Source organism: Bactrocera neohumeralis, unplaced genomic scaffold, assembly GCF_024586455.1.
Source record: "Bactrocera neohumeralis isolate Rockhampton unplaced genomic scaffold, APGP_CSIRO_Bneo_wtdbg2-racon-allhic-juicebox.fasta_v2 cluster09, whole genome shotgun sequence".
NCBI lineage: Eukaryota > Metazoa > Arthropoda > Insecta > Diptera > Tephritidae > Bactrocera > Bactrocera neohumeralis.
Genome location: NW_026089622.1, coordinates 9,779,682 through 9,801,450, shown reverse-complemented (window position 1 = coordinate 9,801,450; position 21,769 = coordinate 9,779,682). Strand labels below are relative to the sequence as shown.

The 21,769-nt window shown below is 36.3% G+C and overlaps 2 protein-coding genes across 25 annotated transcripts in view; both read left to right on the top strand.

Annotated features, from left to right (window-relative positions):
- The window catches only part of LOC126764476 (FERM domain-containing protein 8), a 459,702-nt gene that overhangs the window by 249,874 nt on the left and 188,059 nt on the right, over positions 1 to 21,769 (top strand). The gene's annotated exons all lie outside the window — the stretch shown is intronic.
- Positions 18,995 to 19,764, top strand: LOC126764506 (uncharacterized). Its single transcript, XM_050482213.1, has 2 exons — positions 18,995 to 19,327; positions 19,417 to 19,764. Exons 1-2 carry the CDS (start codon positions 19,070 to 19,072, stop codon positions 19,549 to 19,551), a joined length of 393 nt encoding a protein of 130 aa, XP_050338170.1. The 5' UTR covers positions 18,995 to 19,069; the 3' UTR covers positions 19,552 to 19,764.

The window sequence follows — 21,769 nt, the reverse complement described above, 5'->3', positions numbered from 1 at the left end:
TGAGGGTTATGACCTCAATTCGGATCATTCTCCAATCTATTAAACCGATAGTGACACCTTTATATTTAAAGACAAAACTTCGGTCCTGTGCAGTTAAAGTACAGATTGGAAATACTTCAGAAAAATCAATCAATATTATAAATATAATTATGATATATACATATCTATATTAAAAACAGACCAGTTGGAATCTGAAATTTCACATTTTACGACAAGTATGCAACACCCAGCTTAGAAAAGTACACCGGAATTAAAGAAAATTGCTGTAAATTCTCAATATCCTATTGATATAAGAGAAATTAATTAAAGAGAAAGTTACGATAGTTGAGCCAGAGATAATTCAAAAAGGGGACGCATTTTCCTATTATTTGGCCAAAATATTCTCCCCAGTGATGTGAGTGAAGAAATTAAAAATATAAAAAACAAAAAATCCCCCGGTTACTGCTTACTGCCGAAGTTCTAAAACAGTTTCGTCCAATAAATATAGTAAAAATTGCCAACATTATTAACGCATATTTTCATATTAAATACGTGCCAACTTATTGAAAAATTGCTGAAGTTTTCATAATTCAAAAATTGAAAAACAGTACATATATGATGTATTTTCTTACAGACCCATATGACTTCTACCGATTTTGAGAAAATTCTCATAAAACGTCTCAATAAAATCACAGAACGAAAAACCATACCACACATTATTGAAAAAACTTTTGAGAAAAAAATTCTGTTCTACCGTGTTTTTGGATGTTGCGAAAGCGTTCGATAAAGTTTGTCACAAAGGACTACTATCGAAACTGAAACTGATTTTACCGAAACAGCATTATGACATCATAAAACCGAATTTATCAGATCGCTACTTTCGCGTTAAACCAGGAGACAAATATTCTATTCTTAGGGAAATAAAAAGAGTTCCACAAGGTAGTGTGTTGGGCCCTCTTCTTAGCGGTCTTTATCAACAGCAGCAGTTGAAAGTATATAAGAACATAGCGGAATTCGTTGCCCTTAAGAATCGAAAAAGATGTTATAAATGTGGTGAACCTTCGCACATAGCTAGAGACTTTACGTCGAGGCAATTTAAATGCTTCAAGTGTCAGAAGATGGGAAAAAGATATTTTGAGTGTAAATTAACAAAAGGGGGAAACACTGAGCGGGAACAGGATCGTGTAAATTCAATTGACGAACATGCAAGATTTAATTTAAAATTTAAGAAGATACGGATTTGCAATGTGGAAGTAAGCGCCCTGATCGATACTTACATACGTATGTTTAATGAGATGTGTCGCATTGGTTGCTGTAAGTTGGACAGATACACATACAAAGCTAACATTGGAACAAAAGCAATTATTTGGTATTGGTGCAGCGAAAATATCAACGATATGAAGCTTTGATATGGCAGTACAAATTGACCGGAGTATTGTGAACCTACCGTTTCATGTAGTAGCAACAAATGGCTTTAGTTACGAATTGATTTTGGGTAATTTAATATTCAAACTTTTTGAAATGTTGGTTCGTGGAAATGGGGTTGAATTTAAACAAAAGTTTACTATGCCGGTTAATGATACTATGACAGCTAAAAATAACGCAGCAGATGATGACTTGGTAACCAATATTTTTTCATATTCACGTTTTAACGTTGATATAAACGAACAAGGCTTTGATTTAACTCTTATGAATAAAAAACCAGCATAGGCGGTGAAGCTAAGGATCGAACAATATATACCATAGAAAGACGATAGTTCAGCGGTGAATATGAAAATTATTCTTACCGACGAAGTTCCAATTTATCATCCATCAGAAGAGTGAAGAGCAACATGTCATAGATAAGCAAGATAAACAGTGGTTAGGCGAAGGTATAATACGTTCAAGTTGTGTCGAAGAAAAATGGCAGAAAACGACTTTGTTGCGATTATCGTAAACTAAATTTGAAAATCGTACGTGATAATTTCCGCATGACCTTAATTGACGACGTTATCGAATGGCTTAGAGGAGCCAACATATTCACGACTTACCGTACCGGTACCGGTAAATGACAGTTATCGCAAATACACATCATTCGTAACTCATAGCGGCAAATATAAATTTCAGTATGTACCCTCTCGTAATATGTAATTCATCCGCTGTATTCTGTCGCTACATTCAAGCCAAATTCAGATATTAGAGAGGCACAAATGAGAAATATGTAGACGAAAGCAGTAAGAAAGATTTTGGAAGAAAACAGCTACGAAGATTTATACATCCATTATGTCATTCTCTACAAATACTCAGCTTTACAACTGATTGTGGTGCCAACACAGATGGAAAGAGTGATATTTGAGGTTGCAGTACGTCAGGGACATTTTTCAGTGAAGAAAACTAAGGATTGCAAACAAAGTGCATTCGAAAGCAAACAGGACTTTTTGGATCTAGCGCCTACTGGTGGCGCCATCTATATGTCGACAAGTGCGTTAGAATCTGTTATCTTCATCAATTATTCAGTGAGAATTTTATGACATTTCATTGATCAAGATTAAATTTTGTTACAAAATTGGTAAAACTTTTACCGAAACGTTTCAATTGATGAAACCAGTTTATGGCGGTGATTGTATAATAGGGTGGGTCGATTCCGGACTTTTTTCGATTCGGGATTTCTAATAGTGCGGAGAAGTGGCCTTAGTACTTCCTGATTTCAATGCAACTTTTTGTTTTGAGATCGGATTGCATCTTCAACCCCAACTCCGGCCTTGAAATTTCGGAAATTCGCCTTAAATCGTGAAATTGTCTACCTAGCGCCTGAAATACGCATCTCATGGCAAAATGTATAAAAAAAAAGTTATTTGTCACGTCATTTGCTACCGAAATGGTATACGTGATCATGGCCGTAGGACGAACCGCTCCCGAGATACGAGCGAAAAGGCGGCGCGCCACAGGGCAGTGTGAAAATCGGCTTGCGGCCACAATTCTTGATGATTGATTTCGCCGAGTGCTATCACTCACATTCATTTCCCTGCGCCATACGACACGTTCGGACTGGTCTTCACATAAATATTTTTTCATCGAGTTCCTTCACTCTTCAACAGAACACAGAACTCAAAATGTCTGTATCTAAATTGAAATTTAGACAGAAATGTCCTGTGGTTGGCATATATCCGTACAATCTCTCTGAGTTCCAGTTACCTACATACCAGGATGTTTTTTTGTGTTATCAGTTTGAAAGATTTCGTATAGGGCGACTCCGAGGCGACAACTATGAACCTATGAGTAAAGAGGTTACAGAAATAGTTTCAAAAAAGGTTGAAAATACTTTCAAAAAGTCATCTATTCCGATAGTTTCACACACCAGAGTTGTACAAATGTTCACCACATACCATAATAAATTTCTGACTCTTAAACAAATGTTTTTAAGGAACCCAATAGGTTTGAGCTCTAAAAGAGACGACTTTGCCTCTTCTGCCGGAAAATTATTTGACATCGCTGCTTGTAAATGCATTTATGTTTCTTCTTGCACTTGTCCAAAGGAAAGGAAAGTTCCTATCAATGAACAACCATTTATCTTGGACCAGAGAACCAGAAGAATTGGTCGCATTGGAAGTGTTGATCTACCTGAAACAAAAAAGATTACAAAGAAAAATGAACGTAAAGAAAAGCTTTCAAAACGTCATTCAACATCAACACTTACCAGAAAAGTATCAGCTAGAACACGTGACCACTCAGATCAGCCAGACTCTCATACAGCCGACAACAATTTAGGTGCGTCGCACATGGATGCCGATGATGAATTTTCTCTTCCATCCTCTAAAACCAAACAAAACACACTAGTATTAGAACACACTGCTTTAGCTGCCCAAAGATTTGGAGTAAGTGATAGAGCAGCGGCCTTGATTGTTTCATCTGCTTTTCTGGATGCCAAAAAAGCAGGTTTGATAACAGAGGATCAGGCTAGCTTTGTAACTGACAAATGCAAGATTAGTCGGGCAAAAAAAGTGTCGGAGTTAAGCCCCAAAACACCGAAAGTATTCACTCTGTATATGGGCTTTATTTTGACGGCCGCAAAGACAATACACTTACACAAGTCAGCGAAGGTGAAAAGTACTACCGCGACACTGTCAAAGAGGAGCATATTTCCCTTATAGCGGAACCTGGTTGTCATTACTTTGGCCACGTCACCTCTCCTTCCGGGTCAGCTGAGGATGAGACGCAAGCTATATGGCAACATTTACAAGACAATTCAGTTGATGTGGAACATCTAGAAGTTGTCGGTGCTGATGGCACCAACACGAACACAGGTTGGAAAGGTGGAATCATTCGGAAACTAGAAGAAAGAATAGGTAGGCCATTACAGTGGGTTGTTTGTCTTCTACATTTCAACGAACTTCCATTTCGTGCTCTTTTCGAACACATTGATGGTGTCTCAAAGAGTCCAAATACATTCTCTGGCGACATAGGTAAACTGCTCCCTGATTGTGAGAAGTTGCCTGTTGTCAAATTTGAAAGTTTTCCATCCTGCCAATTACCTTCTGAGGTTATTAATCCGACCCAACTTAGCAGAGACCAAGCTTATCTCTGTAAAATATCAGAAGCTGTTATTTCCGGTCAATGTTCCTCAGATTTAGCGTCGATGCATCCAGGTAACATGTGCAAATCTCGCTGGCTCACCTGTGCAAATAGAATTCTGAGATTATACATTTCTACTGACAAACGAACAAAGGAAATAAAGATTTTGGTCAAGTACATATTTACAGTTTACTCACCTTTGTAGTTCTCAATTAGATTCAACAGTTCAATCAAAGATGGCTCGCGCCATCTCTATGCCGCAATTCAATGGTCGAGATACTTACCTGCTAAACTGCGCAAGGTTGTCGATTCATCCATTCAACAGAATGCTTTCTTTTCTCTTCCAGAAAACATTCTCCTTAGTATGATGACTGACGAACGGATAGAAGTCAGAAAGTTGGCCCTTGACCTTCTGGCAGCCAGAGAAGCAGAGTCTGACACTGTAAATGGAAGGGTTAGATGTAATAAAGTGTCAAAGCTGAATTTCAAAGCTAATGATTATTACGATATGATTAACTGGAATACTATTACCTTGACTGCTCCACCAGTTCTTTGTTCAGTTTCTAACGAAGAACTCATAAAAGGGTTGTCGGGAGACACTGAAGAGGTATGGAAATTTAGTGAATTCCCCTCTCACACCGTGGCAGTCGAGAGAACCGTCAAACTGGTGACAGAGGCATCTTCTAAAGTTATTGGCCCCAATCTCGTGATCGTTTTATACGCTCTACACTGAAATCTAGGCAACAAGTGTCAAAGTTTAGTACAAAATCTGATTTTATCAATAAATTTGACACAGATTCAGACTAAAACAAGCCTGACATATGGTTGGTTGGTTGGGTTGGGCTTGGGAGGAACCCGAACAGCAGCCACCTCCACGCGGTGGGTTCTGGGTGACCAATACAGGTTAGCTGAGAGCTGCAACAATTTTCACCTTGCGCTGTGGCGCGCCGCCTTTTCGCTCGTATCTCGGGAACGGTTAGTCCTACGGCCATGATCACGTATACCATTTCGGTAGCAAATGACGTGACAAATAACTTTTGTTTTATACATTTTGCCATGAGATGCGTATTTCAGGCGCTAGGTAGACAATTTTACGATTTTAGGCGAATTTCCGAAATTTTAAGGCCGGAGTTGGGGTTGAAGATACAATCCGATCTCAAAACAAAAAGTTGCATTGGAATCAGGAAGTACTAAGGCAACTTTTCCGCACTATTAGAAATCCCGAATCGAAAAAAGTCCGGAATCGACCCACCCTATTGTATATCCCGTATCAGAGTGCACTAGTGGCTTCAACGTTTTCAAAGTGGTCGTGAGGACATAAATGACGATCAACATGTGGGCCAATCAAAATCCGTGATCACCGAAAATTCCAACGAAACTGTGCGTGAATTCATCACAAATCAGCCGAAATCATCATTGAGATTCATGGAAATGGAATTGAACATCTCCAAAACATCGATTTATCGTATTTTGACTGAACATTTGGGTTTACGAAAGGTGTGTGCACGGTTTGTTCTGCACAAATTGACTGACGACCACAAATTGCTGAGAATCCGTCTCATCGATCGACGCTTGTGACCGATTATTTGACCAAAAATCATATTTTAACCATTAACCACTCCCCTTATTCACTTGATATGGCACCGTGCGACTTCTTCCTTTTCGGAAAAATGCATTTGCTCATGAAAGGAAAGCGTTATGCAGACGAAGAGGCCATTCAAAAATCATAATTCCCGTCCTGCTATATGGTGCAGAGGCCTGGACGATGACAACAACTGATGAGTCTACGTTGCGAGTTTTCGAGAGAAAAGTTCTGCGAAAGATTTATGGTCCTTTGCGCGTTGGCTACGACGAATATCGATGAAACCATAAGCTTTACGAGATATGCGACGACATTGACATAGTTCAGCGAATCAAACAGCGGCTACGCTGGCTAGGTCATGTTGTCCGAATGGACGAAAACACTTCAGCTCTGAAAGTATTCGATGTAGAACCCGTCGGGGGAAGCAGAGGAAGAGGAAGACCTCCACTCCGTTGTAAGGACCAAGTGGAGAAGGACCTGGCTTCGCTTGGAGTATCCAATTGGCGCCACATAGCGAAAAGAAGAAACGACTGGCTCGCTGTTGTTAACTCGGCTATAATCGCGTAAGCGGTGTCTACGCCAATTAAGAAGAAGAGGAAATTGTAGATGCATTTTTAAAACTTGTGCGGCTCGATCCCACATAAGGTAAGGATACTGATGCGGTGATCGATCGACTGATGAAGCAAGAAACAACGTTTGGCAATCCAAGAAGAATGATTACATATAAAGGTTCAGCACTTCGCACGCTTTTGAGGATTAATGCACGAAAAATCATATCCAGCATTTACTTATTACTAGAAGTAATGGAGTACCAAGAGGAAATTGCCAAAAGGAGCGTATACATAAGATATGAATACCCATGTTATCAAAGTTCTCGAAAGATAATTCAGATTATTGGTACAAATTTATTTGCAAAGTTCAACATACATACATAACTAGCTCTCCTCCGAGAAGTATAAAGATAGCATCATTAAAATTGTCAACCGGATGTGACATGAGACTTTCGGAATTTCCACGATTATACGAAATAGAAACGGAAGCTATTAAACCATTCGAGATCGATCGAAACGAAGCACGAAAAATTTATGCAACAATTTATGACGAACAGATGATAATAAGAACGATGATAATAACAAACGGACGGTGGTGCTTACGTCGACGAGCGGACAGTCGTTGTATGGTCGTCAAATTAGAAAGACCCTGTTTTAGAATCTATTAGTTTTATTTAAAACAAACCAAATTTTATTTAAAATAAACCTTGTGCATAAATTAATGTTCAAATGCATTGTTCCACGTGCTTTAACTCTCGGTAAACTGTGTAGCTGGATTGGGCTGCCTTAAGTCCAGTTTCGAATTTTGTTTATTTATTGTCCCTAGACGTCGACGAATGCTCCCCACTCGATTTCTAGTATTATTTCCGAATAATTTGACCCACTAAGTCGATGATCAAATTTTTTGGCTTTATTTTGATGAAATTCGATGTTTTCGAATACGGTTTTCCAAAAAGTTCCAGATATTTTGAATAGGATTAATGTCTAGTGATTGCGTGACCTATGGACTTATTTTTAATTCCATAACAACCATTCACGTTCAAGATAAGAAGTGTGTTTTGGGTCGTTATCCCGTTGTAAATAAAAGTGGTTGCTATTATCAACCGATTTAAGCACCCTTAAAATTTAATTTTTTTTCTTAAAATGTTCAGACACATATGCTTTTCTAATTTTGAAATGTATTAAAATATTCAATACTGTTTGATTTATAAATAGAAAGATATGTACTTGTATTCAAATAATATTTTAGACATACATACATATAAACAATTTAATTAAGAACAAGTAAGGAAGGGCTAAGTTCGGGTGTCACCGAACATTTTATACTCTCGCATGGTAAAGTGATAATCGAGATTTCATTATTCGTCATTTAAATATTTTTCAAATACCGTATTTTTGTAAAGTTTTATTCCGCTATCATCATTGGTTCCTAATGTTTATACTCGTATTATACAGAGAAGGCATCAGATGGAATTCAAAATAGCTTTATATTAGAAGAAGGCGTGGTTGTGAACCGATTTCACCCATATTTCGTACATGTCATCAGGGTGTTAAGAAAACATTATATACCGAATTTCATTGAAATCGGTCTAGTAGTTCCTGAGATATGGTTCTTGGTCCATAAGTGGGCGGCGCCACGCCCATTTTCAATTTTTAAAAAAAGCCTGGGTGCAGCTTCCTTCTGCCACTTCTTCCGTAAAATTTAGTGTTTCTGACGTTTTTTATGAGTCGGTTAACGCACTTTTAGTGATTTTCAACATAACCTTTGTATGGGAGGTGGGCGTGGTTATTATCCGATTTCTTCCATTTTTGAACTGTATATGGAAAAGCCTTAAAAAAACGGCTCTGTAGAGTTTGGTGACATAGCTATAGTAGTTTCCGAGATATGTACAAAAAACTTAGTAGGGGGCGGGGCCACGCCCACTTTTCCAAAACAATTGGGTCCAAATATGCCCCTCCCTAATGCGATCCTTTGTGCCAAATTTCACTTTAATATCTTTATTTATGGCTTAGTTATGACACTTTATAGGTTTTCGGTTTCCGCCATTTTGTGGGCGTGGCAGTGGGTCGATTTGGCCCATCTTCGAACTTAACCTTCTTATGGAGCCAAGGAATACGTGTACCAAGTTTCATCATGATATCTCAATTTTTACTCAAGTTACAGCTTGCACGGACGGACGGACAGACGGACGGACGGACAGACAGACATCCGGATTTCGACTCTACTCGTCGCCCTGATCACTTTGGTATATATAACCCTATATCTGACTCTTTTAGTTTTAGGACTTACAAACAACCGTTGTGTGAACAAAACTATAATACTCTCGTTAGCAACATTGTTGCGAGAGTATAAAAATGGTTGAATATGATTTTGATTTTTTAATATTTAGCTCTTTTAACTATAACAGCCAATACAAAAATTATTCATTATTTGACAGGAGTATGTATATACTTAAACAAGTAACAAAGTACTGTTATTTTTAAACATAATTCTATTAAAATAAAATATACTACCTATTTTATTTGTTTAAAAGTCGATAAATAGAAGACTAAAGTTACAAGTAAGGAAGGGCTAAGTTCGGGTGTCACCAAACATTTTAAACTCTCGCATGATAAGGTGATAATCGAGATTTCATTATCCGTCATTTACATATTTTTTTTTTGCTGTAAAATTAAATAGATTAGTAGTTCCTGAGATGGTTTGTGGTCCATAAGTGGGCGTCGCCACGCCCATTTCCAATTTTTAAAAAAAGCCTGGGTGCAGTTAAAAATAACGTCCAAGTATGCCCCTCCCTAATGTGATCCTTTGTGCTAAATTTCACTTTAATATCTTTATTTATGGCTTAGTTATGACACTTTATAGGTTTTCGGTTTTCGCCATTTTGTGGGCGTGGCAGTGAGCCGATTTTGCCCATCTTCGAACTTAACCTTCTTATGGAGCCAAGAAATACGTGTACCAAGTTTCATCATGATATCTCAATTTTTACTCAAGTTACAGCTTGCACGGACGGACGGACAGACGGACGGTCAGACAGACATCCGGATTTCAACTCTACTCGTCACCCTGATCACTTTGGTATATATAACCCTATATCTGACTCTTTTAGTTTTAGGACTTACAAACAACCGTTATGTGAACAAAACTATAATACTCTCCTTAGCAACTTTGTTGCGAGAGTATAAAAATTAAATTCTGCGTCCGACAAGGCTGTCGACGTTGTTAATCCAAGATGTCAGCTAACTCCGTAACAAGTATTATCGAAATCGCTCGTCTTTTAGTCAAGAATATACACACTCACGCCTTCAAAGTATTTTCTTGTTATGCTAAATTTTTCGGCAAACAATAAAAAAGTACTTACCTATATAAATTCAATTTTCTTATTTATTATATGCTAGCTGACCCGGCGAACTTCGCACCGCCTAATTATTGGAAGCATATTTAGTTAGTCACAAACACACGACACAATACTTTTTTAATTTTATTGAATTTTGCTGCTTTTAGATTTTTAGGAATATTAAAGAATTATAGTATAGATGCGCAGCAAAGAGACGTTAACATTTCAAGTGACATTTTACCGTAGACAATTTTTTTTGAGTGAATACTGACAAATATTTACACTATAACTATCAAACTACATCTGTCGTTTTTTTTTGACGATGACCATGGTTAGGAAAAGAAGAAGAACTACATCTGTCATCGAGAAAATAAAGAATTCAAACAACTATAATATAGTTATAGTGAAGCTATATATCCCTCAACTCCTTAAAATGCATTGTCCGTTTTGTAAAAAGTGGATGGAACGGCAGAAAAAAAATAATAACTGTCCAGATTGTATTAAATTATTATTAAGATGCGACGAATGCTACAACATAATCGCTGTTACCTTCAGATTTTGTACCAAGTGTGGTAAGAATGTAGAACGAATAATACGCGTGAACAGGGCAAAAGTACAAAAAAATATATTAAAGCAAAAGCTGCTTTCTAAACCAAAACACGTTTCTACAATGCCATCTTCATCATCTGAGGAGACATTCTGTGAATTAAATTTATCGGCCGAAGACATACAGGACATTCAAGTTATTGAAGACAGCCAAAAGCCCAACATCAAGAATGTTCTGGTAGATATTGATGTTATTGAAGACAGCCAGCAGCTCAACATTGATAATGTTCTGATCGAATCAGATTTGTCCGAGTCGCCTAGTACTTCCACCATATTATCATGTCCTGGCGAGCCAAGTGGTTCCCAAGTAGATGGAGCCAAGTTGATGGAAATAAAGAGTTACTAATACACGTTGACCTTAAGGATCCAAATGCACATATTATATACATGTTAAGTCATTTATTTATATTTATACACTTCATATACAAAAATTTTAAATTTTCTTGGATGTGCTCGTTTCTGGACTGTGGACATGATAAACAAATCTTTGCTTAAATTAAATACAACACAGTTATGATCATATACAGTTAATTAATATAGTGCTTTCTGGTAGACAATATTTTTATTTTTTTTGCGGTGCGTAAATAAATAAGGATGTTGGTCTTCCGACACGCGAACACGCCACGTATAATTGTCCATGTGCGAAACAGGGAAACTCTAAGTTTATTCCGCAAACTTGCAACGATTGGCCTTGCGATTTATTTATGGTCATCGCAAACGCCAGACGCACGGGAAATTGCAACCTCTTAAAATCAAATGGCAAATCCGTTGGAATCATAGGTATTCGTGGGATTAAGACATCCTCTCCTTTGTATTTTCCTTTGATTATTTTAGCTTCGATGATGTTATTCATGAGTTTCTTCACAACCAATCTCGTTCCATTGCAAAGTCGAGGTTGATTAATATTACGCAGCATGATGACAACTGACCCTACTTTTAATTTCAAATTATATGGTGGTAGTCCAGGCAAGTCCAATGAATTTAAAAAATCTGTAGGATAGTTGACTACGTCATCCTGGTTTGTGGCCGTGTCAACTGATTTGTACGTAAACAACTCTCCTGGAAGGAAATTCTGAATGGTAGACTTGAGATCATAGACATCTTTGTTTTTTGCTGCCAACATTGCTCGTTCACTTAGCCAATCGTGGTTATTATATTGTTGTTTAATGTCCGGAAAAACACGCTGAATAAGCTCCTTTTTCGATTCTGTGAAGTGACAGAAATCTGTGGGAAAAGTCATTAATCCGGTCTAGCTGTCAACTGCTTCGAAAACACAGTCGTTTGATCTTGTTGCAAAAACACTCGCATGTTAGTAGTTAATTGTAGTGTCTTTACGTGCCGCCACAAATTTGATGATTTTAGACATGCGTTTATTTCGTCAGCAACAGTCGATCGAGGAATTACTGGAAGAGTCTGACGAAAATCACCTGACAACAGTATCATAGCTCCACCAAAAATGCTTTGGTTATCACGTAAATCGTTTAACGTCCTATCTAGTGCCTCCAGCGACCTCTTGTGGGCCATTGTGCATTCGTCCCAAATTATCAATTTGCATACTTGGAGAGTCTTCGCCATAGCGCTATTTTTGGCAATGTTGCAAACTGGCGTTTCGTTGATATGCATGTTTAATGGTAATTTTAAGGCTGAAAGTGCAGTTCGTCCGCCTTCTAATAAAGTTGCTGCTATTCCAGATGAAGCCAACGCTAGGGCTACCTCATTTTGCGATCGGATCTTTGCTAATAGCAATGAAATTAGGAACGTTTTCCCAGTACCCCCAGGAGAATCAAGAAAGTAAATTCCCCCAGACCCACTGTTTACAGCTTGTGTTAAACGATCGTACGCAATCCTTTGTTCTTCGTTCAATTGCGGAACAGTTGTGCGAACTGCTTCGGTCATAGCTTGAGTATCGTACTGGAGTTCTCTTTGCAAATCATGGTTTAATGCATCTTGCATAGCACGATTGGGTGCTGTCAGGCCCAAACACGACAATACTTTATTTGCCATCAACAAACACATATCTCCTATTATGATCAATGTGTCATTGTAAATCTCTGCCGTAATTTCCAATGTAGGATTCAAAGTTTCACAACGCACGCGATGCAACACATCCTCAGACATGTCATCCCTATATTCCATCCACAAATCATTCGGATTCGAGGGGAAACATGTCGATATTATAATCGCAAACAGTGTGCGAATTTGATGCGGCGATGAAGATATCACGGAATCCTTGAGCGTATCATCCCAACGCGAATCGTTTTCAAGCAACCGTAGTAATTGACACGTCTCACGGTAAGTCGCACACAGATGTCCATCAACTGTTCGCAATTGTTGAAAAGATGTCGGACCAGAAACATTCACCAATAACAATCTAAGATAATAACATTCATCGTTATTAGGATGTACTGTATATATACGGCCTATAGCATCTGTGGCAAATACATTTTCATATCCTTCAAGTGGTGTTCCTTGTTTACGACGCTGAAAAGACTTTGAAGATGCGTTCCATGTGTAGTAGCGCGGCATATCAGCATACAGCAAAGTGCGAGCGAATTGATCAGTTGCACAAATTGTCAATGTGGTCACAGGTGGACGTGTCGCTCTATTCACAGCATTGTTTGGGTTGAAATACACTCGTTGTCCATTTTCTAAATGAACTGCTAAATGCAATACAGTGGGATGTCTTTCATGAATTGCTGCTTACATAGCGACCCATCTGATAGTGAGACACTTCATCATTTGTGTTTGTTACTGCGAACATGGCCATGTCGCTACCTTTGTTAACATATTTACATATTTACTTTATGGATTTCACAGAGTTACAAAATTCCACGTTGATGTGAGCTTCAAAAGTTTTGGACAATATGGGCGAGAACGGCACAATCCAACGATTGTCTACATGAAAATCTTGTCCTTTTATCTTGACATCTACAGATCGTCCACCGTCCTCAACTGATCGCCGACGATACAATGGGTAACCATCGATTCCTGAGATGGTTTCAGCAAGCAAGTTTCTCGGGTACCGTTTGGAGCACTTGCCGTCGATCATACAGGATGAGCTGTTGTTGACTCCGCAAGGTCCATGTATCATGTGTTTAGTTACTATCGTATGCAATTTTGGGTCAACCGTTTCATCAGGAATTTTGGCTGAAATAATGGAATCAATTTCTTCTGGCCTTATTTTGTCAACCAACCAGACTAATATATGAGCATGTTGGAAACCACGCTTTTGCCACTCAACAGAGTACATCCAACAACGTACTTGGCCATACACACGATGCTTTGTAATGAAATTCATTAAAGATTTTAATTTTTGCTTGTAAACTCTGGCTGTGATGTCATGCCTATCAAGTGGTGTTTGGTTGTGTAGCAGATCTTTTTTTATTTCAATCCATTGTGGGTTACAGGTGAATGTAATAAATAGGTCTGGACGGCCATACTTTCGAACATAAGACATCGCATCTTGAGCGTACTCGTGCATGTGGCGCGGGCTTCCGATGTAAGTGGCCGGTAAAATTGTCATTCTTCCTACATTATTTACATTGCCGTCAGCATTGATTGCATCGCGAAGATGAATGTACTCTTCAGATCGAAGCTGCTGTTGGTTAAGACGGATGTATGTCAATCTTTCAGTCTCAATTTTGACGTACATGTCCACTGCATACTGATGAAAGAGCCGTTGACACATCAAAATGTGATTTACTTCACCTTCACGGATCATGAGTCTGTATGCATAATAATTCATGGCACTGACTTTTCGTGTGTATCAGCACCTGGAAGTACATATGATAAAAAAATACATTTATATATTGAACATATAAAATATTTTATTTTGTATAATCTAATTCCCTGTTGTCGGATTAACCATTTTGATATTAAAATGGTACCCATCTTCTCCTGCCAGAAAATTAATGGGTATTGTAAAGCATCATAAGCTCTATGCGTTTCATAGACACGTTTCAATTCACTGTTCCGGCGATGAAGTACAATATCTCTTGATTGCAAATTCTCTCCAACAACGACAATAGCCACTTCATCTATTGTCAGTGAATTAAACCTCCTTGCATGCTCTCCAGCAGGTGTTTTGTCGGCTCTTATTACAATATTATGGCTGTCTGATGGCATCCGATCCAGTGCCATTTTGAACACCTTCACTAATTCATTATTCTCGTGAAGAAATGTTTGCAGTTGTTGGACAATGATTCGCTTGACGGTTGGATTATGACCACAACGTGTATCGACTTCCACATCTTGACTGTCCATAAAATAAATTTGCAAAAATTTATGATCTGCTTCTGGCACTGGCAGCATTGCCCCCAGTAGGTGATGAATTTGTCCTTGTATCTGTAATTATTTAAGAACTGGGTAAATTAATTGTGATACAAATACAAATTAGAATTTCCCTAAAACAATAATAGTATACTACCTTGAAAGTATTCATGAACCCGTCTTGTACTATATGCATTGCACCAAACGATGTCATTTGGAAGCAATTATTATATTTTTGGATGTTAGCCAAGAAGTGTTTAGACTCACTTTCCATCCCATTAACTAATGAGTGTAACGGTTCAGGTGGTGGAACCAATTGTGGCAATTGTACATTGCCACCAGCACAACATAATCCTGCAGGTTCACTACTGTACTTTAATGCTTTTCAATGTTGACAAATGATTGACATTTCTCCAATCGTCACAGATTTGTCGGCACTATAATCAAATTCCGGATCGTAGGAAAATGCTCCTCGTTCGAGGTTTATAGAGCATTATGTCTGGTGAATCAGATTAAATTCGTTATCCGTGCTCGCTGCTGTTGTGATCGATGTGCACAAAACTCGTTCCATTCTCCCTATCCACGATAGTTATTTACTCTTGAACGTAATTCTCCCATACTTGTACGACTGTTATCATTATCAGCATCTCGCTGGTCATTAGTGCAGTTGGAGCGTAAAGTAGCTCTTGCACATTTATTACGACTTCGACGACCTATGTCAGGTCGTTTTCTTTTCCTCGGCATTGTAAGCAGCGAGAAGAAAATCACTTTTAGCAGTATTTCAATATTTCTCCAATTAAATGTTTCTTTTTTTTAACATGAGATGACAAAACCAAGGATGTTAAAGTAGGAGCGCAGCGAAAAGTCTCTAAATTTATGGACAAAACAATGTAACGTTCGGATACACGTGCTTTTTACATGAGATGACAAAACAATGGAACGTTCGGATACACTTATTACTTTCTTATTTCTCCAATTAAATGTTTCTTTTTTTTAACATGAGATGACAAAACCAAGGATGTTAAAGTAGCAGCGCAGCAAAAAGTCACTAAATTTATGGACAAAACAATGTAACGTTCGGATACACGTGCTTTTTACATGAGATGACAAAACAATGGAACGTTCGGATACACTTATTACAGGGCATCTCGACAGGATAGAATTTATAGAATACTAACTGTTATTGTCATTGCCAAATCTGTATGTGGGCATTTGCTATCATGATATAATCATTTGCGCAAAACCGTAGGGTAGGTAGGTTCGAGATGATGTAGCGTATGCTTTGAGCTCTTGAAAAATTTATTTTATCATTTGCGAAATGCCGTCGGCTAGGTAGCTGATGTAGGGCACGTTTTGAGCTCTTGAACTCCTTTTGCTTACAAATGTATTTTTGAAAAAAATAAGATAATAACAAAGGATAAAGATCCGTTTTTTACAAATGTATTTCTGGGAAAAATAAAATTTATATTTTTGGACTACTATATAATAATTGTGGCATAACTTTTATATACCAATTAAAATAATAAATTTAAAATGAGAAATGATATTTTGATTTATGCTTGTATAAGTTTATTAAGTTTAAGACTTCCCAACCAAATTTCCATAATATTTCTATAAATTATTATTAAATTACAATATTAAACTAAATATTAAATGTTATTTTGAAAATGTACTTTATTTTTATAATATAACACAACCGTCTTAACTCGCTCTTCTAATTTTCATATTACCGAAATTAAAATGCCGTCGGCATATGTGGAAATGGAATATGTTGCCTCTTCGAAATTTTCATGTAAATGAAAACTGCGCTGTTAAACTGCTGAAGAGACAGCTTCTAGCTTACGATATATGGCAAACTATGTAGTATTCTATATCTAGTAAGCAATGAGCAATGTGGAGTCTGCACAGGCAGAGATGCCCCGTTATTATAATAAAAGTATTTTTGAGAGTTGGTAACACTGTAAAGTTGGCACCATCAAACATGTCAATACATTAATTATATTTATATATTTTGAGATTTGAAATTGAAATTTAAATACACGATGTTATGAGCAAAGTTGATATTATGTTGTCGATTCAAAAGTCTTGTTTTAATGCGTTCCTTAATTCGAGTGGAACTGAGAGTACAAATACCGTCAAATGTTTGACAGCAAGTAATTGGTCAACTTTTATATGGGAAAATGGAATAGTCGTTTTACTCTATCTTACTCGTAATTTTTCCTTATTTGCTCACCGTTTAGACCTACCCTGGACTACGACAAATATTTTAAAACCAAAGTCAGCTCAATCGGCCCAGCCGTTCTCGAGTTTTAATCAGACTAACGAACAACAATTCATTTTTATTTACATATATAGATAGATAGATAGATAGATAGATAGATAGATATATGTATATTATATACACATATATATATATATATACATTAGTCAAACTAAATTTTTTCACAATCTGGAAAAATGCATATTTTGTTTTATAATTTTCTTAGAGGTGTCTATAAACAAATTTTTCAAAGTACCAAGCGAAACAAAACACATTCGAGTTTTTCGACCCATCCTGTTGTACTAAGTTCTACTTTTTGTCTGCTTTAGTTTAACAAACCAACTTGCAAGTATATTCATGTTATATCATGTTATAACAGTTTCGTTCACCTAACGGTTGTCTGTATCACCTAATCCTAAACTTTAATCGAGTTAGATATATGTATATTAAGGTGTCCGTTATTTCCCAAATTTATTTTTGAGTCTTCAGCGTCCTCTATTTTTTTAGTAAATGCCCTAAAAAAGATTAGAAACCCATATGAGGTGCTTAATATTGATAAATAGCAGTATTCGCAACGACATTAAAGAGCATTTAAATAACGTGGGGTTTTCGTAATGAAGCAATTAATTTTTTCTTTGCGAAAACAATTGATACATTGCTGCGGCAACGAATTATTTTTGTAGAAGATATCACGTTTACAAAATGATTCCGAAAAAGAATTTTTCAAAAAAATATTTATACAGCAAGTTTTCACATTGAGGGAAAATATAATTTTGATGAAAAATGTGGACCAATCTATCCCCAATCGAAAAAAAAAAGTATTTCATGATTATGAATTTGACATTGCTGTGCTCGAGCAGTTATTAAATTTCTGCGATGTAATGCATTGTCAAACCAGACAAAAAAATAAAGGGATTTATAAATAGTTTGGAAAGCAAATGGAGGAACAGCAGTTTGGTTAAAAACGGTTTCCACACATCAACATCTAATGTGTAAAAATTGTGGGAAAATCATTAAAAACTGCCCACCTCATTGAATTAAAGGCTATAGCCAATATTGTCCTTGCTGCACCTGCAACACAGGTATCAGTGGAAAGATCGTTTTCCACCCTTAAATTTATATTATCCGACTTGAGAGCAAGTATTGATAAAGATTTATTGGAAGACATTCTATTATTGAATTTAAACACATAAAAAACAATTACATATACTAAAAATATCTGATGTAAGCATTGAATTTTATTATATTTATATATTTTCTTATTATAAGTACCTACTATAAGACAACAAAAGAAAAATGTAAAAAAAGAATTAAAATATTACAAATAATTCATGCAAAAATTGAATTTCATTGCCTACTAAAGGACAACAATGAAAAAATTATATATAAAAAATTAATACTTCCAAATATTTCATTGAACCAAATGAACCGAACCGAAACCGCGGTTCAGGGAACCTAAGGAACCGGTTTTTGCACTGGTACACGTTCTTGAAAACTGGTTCGAACCACTGAACCGAACCGTTTCAATTCTCGGCGTGGTTTGCAGCACTGATCCTTTTTTCGTCCTTTTCGATACGATATCCTTAAATTTTTTTTCTGAATTCTATAGACAATAAAATTCTAGGAAGCTACCTGAAAGCGCAAGTCGTTTGCTACACTCTAAATATATTTAAATAACATTTAAAAACAAAATTTGCCTGGCCAGACCCGAGGGTCTCGATGAGGGTTAATGTCTTGTCCAGGCATCGTCATGCAACCACAAAGGTATACACTATAAATGTTTTGAAATTAAATATTTATATTATTATATACATTTATTTATTTTTGGACATGTCAAAGGATATTACGTCCTTTCGCGAAAACTAAAAGATCATTAAGGATGCCGTCCAACAAATTAATTTGCGGTTAACGTCTATTGAAAAGATCCTTCCCGAAGATGTATTTTTACTTTTACAAACCTTTCTTTACTTTCTGTATTCAAAAGTTTTTGTTATTTCAGATGCCGGAAAAAACTGAAGTTCAGGCAGAAGGCAAAAATTTGCGTGAATGCAAAGTACTGACGGCTACAACTCAGAAGTTCCTTGGCCGCATTACCAGCAATATAGAGGATGAAGAGTATTTGGAGCTTTCATCCAAAATTCCCATGTCATCGGCAGAACAACTACTGACTGTTGAAACGCTGTTAAAAGCGAAGGTCAGTATTGATGCAATGACAAATATATTGAATGCAAATTGAATATACTTTTTGTGATTATATTAATATTTCTTTCTTTTCATATACAGATGCGGCTACTGGCAAAGGCAAAGGGTCATAAAGGTAGTGTGCACGGTGGCCTTCGTTCGTTATTTTCAGACGAGTTAATGGCTAACTACAATCGTAGGGGAAAATTTGCGCCTTTTGAAACTAAAGTGCATTGATATAATTTTTGTTGAATTTTATAAAAATAAATATATAATACCAAATTTAGAATAGCTTTGCAAATAGTTTTTCCAAAAATAAGCAACATAAATATTAATTTAAAATTAAGTCTAATAAAGTAAGGTAGATACATATATACAAAGTTACGTTATTGTTAAGTTAGATTAAGTTGTAAATAATATTTATTTTAGGATGTACTTACTAATTTTAGTTTTCGATTAATCATATATTACATAAAAATTTATATAACCATATAAAATAAAAAAAAGTTAAAATTAATAAAAAAGAAAATAAATTTAAAAATAAATAGCATGAAATTTTCAAAAATTTTTATTTTTTAATTGAATGTTTATATATATATATACATACATTATTATTTTAGGTTGTGCCTTCGCAAATGGGATGGTTGAGCCTTGACTAATGTAAAGAATTATATCCAAATTATTTGCGGTAATGCCTTTTTATTTTGGTGTTTAATTTATTACCATTATTATTGTTTGTGGCTTTATGTACCTGTGTTTTACAAAGCGTTTTTATTGTTTTCTTTTTAATTTTTTTTTTAGTTTCCACCAAAGTGCTAACAAAAAAATGGGCTTTCGAATGGTTGATTTGTGAAACGCGTTTACAGCAGGCTTAAGACACCTTGGCGAAAAGGTTGCGCAGAGTTTGGGTGAACCTGCTACACAGTTAAGTATGGCTACGTAATACCTAATTTAACTAATTATTTACTTAGGCCCGAACAGTTGTTTGTTAAATATTGGTAAACTAAAATGTTAACCGGTACTTAGTATTTAGAGTGTAAAGTTTAATGAATACTTCTCTTAACGACAATATGTGGTAGCACTGTCATATTTCTGGATTTGCTTATAGATAAGTAAAACATATGATTTCTCGTTTACACTAATACATATTTGTTATTTGAAAATGGAAAAATTATAAATTTTTGTTTTTTTTACTCTAACAGCGTTCAGCTCATTCCTATTTCTCGGAAAATGAATATATTCATTTCGCAGAAGTGCAATGTGATGTTACTACTTCGACAACTCTTGTGCTTGTGATACCCCAGTGAGAAAAAAGTTTGGACGATTACTGTTATATTCGCTAGACATTTCTAAAAATTATCAATGAGAGCTAATGCCAATTATACTTTCACAACAACAGCTGTTTGACTAGTAGTTAACTAACAGAGATTGGGGGTTTAACTAATAACATATTTCGGAAACTACTATAGCTATGTCAACCAAAGTCTACAGAGTCATTTTCTTTAGGTATTTCCATATACAGTTCAAAAATGGAAGAAATCGAATAATAACCACGCTCACCTCCCATACAAAGGTTATGTTCAAAATCACTAAAAGTGCGTTAACCGACTAACAAAAAACGTCAGAAACACTAAATTTTACGGAAGAAGTGGCAGAAAAAAGCTGCACCGAGGCTTTTTTTAAAAATTGAAAATGGGCGTGGCGCCGCCCACTTATGGACCAAAAACCATATCTCAGGAGCTACTAGACCGATTTCAGAAATTCGGTATATAATATTTTCTTAACACCCTGATGACATGTACGAAATATGGGTGAAATCGGTTCACAACCACGCCTTCTTCCAAGGTAAAGCTCTTTGAAATAAAGTTTCTCTGTATAATACGAGTATAAACATTAGGAACCAATGATGATAGCGGAATAAAACTTTACAAAAATACGGTATTTGAAAAATATGTAAATGACGTGAAATCTCGATTATCACTTTATAATGCGAGAGTATAAAATGTTCGGTGACACCCGAACTTAGCCCTTCCTTACTTGTTTACGCTAACTTTCCACCCTCTATAATAATTGGTAAGTGCTGTATCTTGTTGTATGGGAAAACAATGTGTACAGACTTCAGTTTTATCTGCCATTTCTTTGCCCCTATTTACAGATCAGACTTTATTTACAGCTTTTTGTAGATTAATAGTGGACTCGTGTTCGCTACTACCAACAGCAAGCAACGCGGTATCATCTGCAAATGTGGCTGTTGTACTGGCAGGTCGTGCGTGAATATAATAGAGATAAAGAAGAGGGCCCAACACACAACTCCTGCTTTTCCCTAAGAATAGAATATTTGTCTGCTTTTTTAACCCATCTTTACCCATCGTTGCGCAAGCGCAACATTTCAAATTTGTTTTTTTGTTTTATTTCTAAAATGGAAATAAATCAAAAATTAGTTTAAAAAAGATAA

What these genes read in the sequence shown, in the direction of transcription:
- LOC126764506 (XM_050482213.1), top strand. Translation starts at nt 19,070, where the DNA reads ATGTATTTTTACTTTTACAAACCTTTCTTTACTTTCTGTATTCAAAAG. An exon ending in AAACGCTGTTAAAAGCGAAG is followed by an intron (nt 19,328 to 19,416) that starts GTCAGTATTGAT and finishes TTTCATATACAG; the next exon opens with ATGCGGCTACTGGCAAAGGC.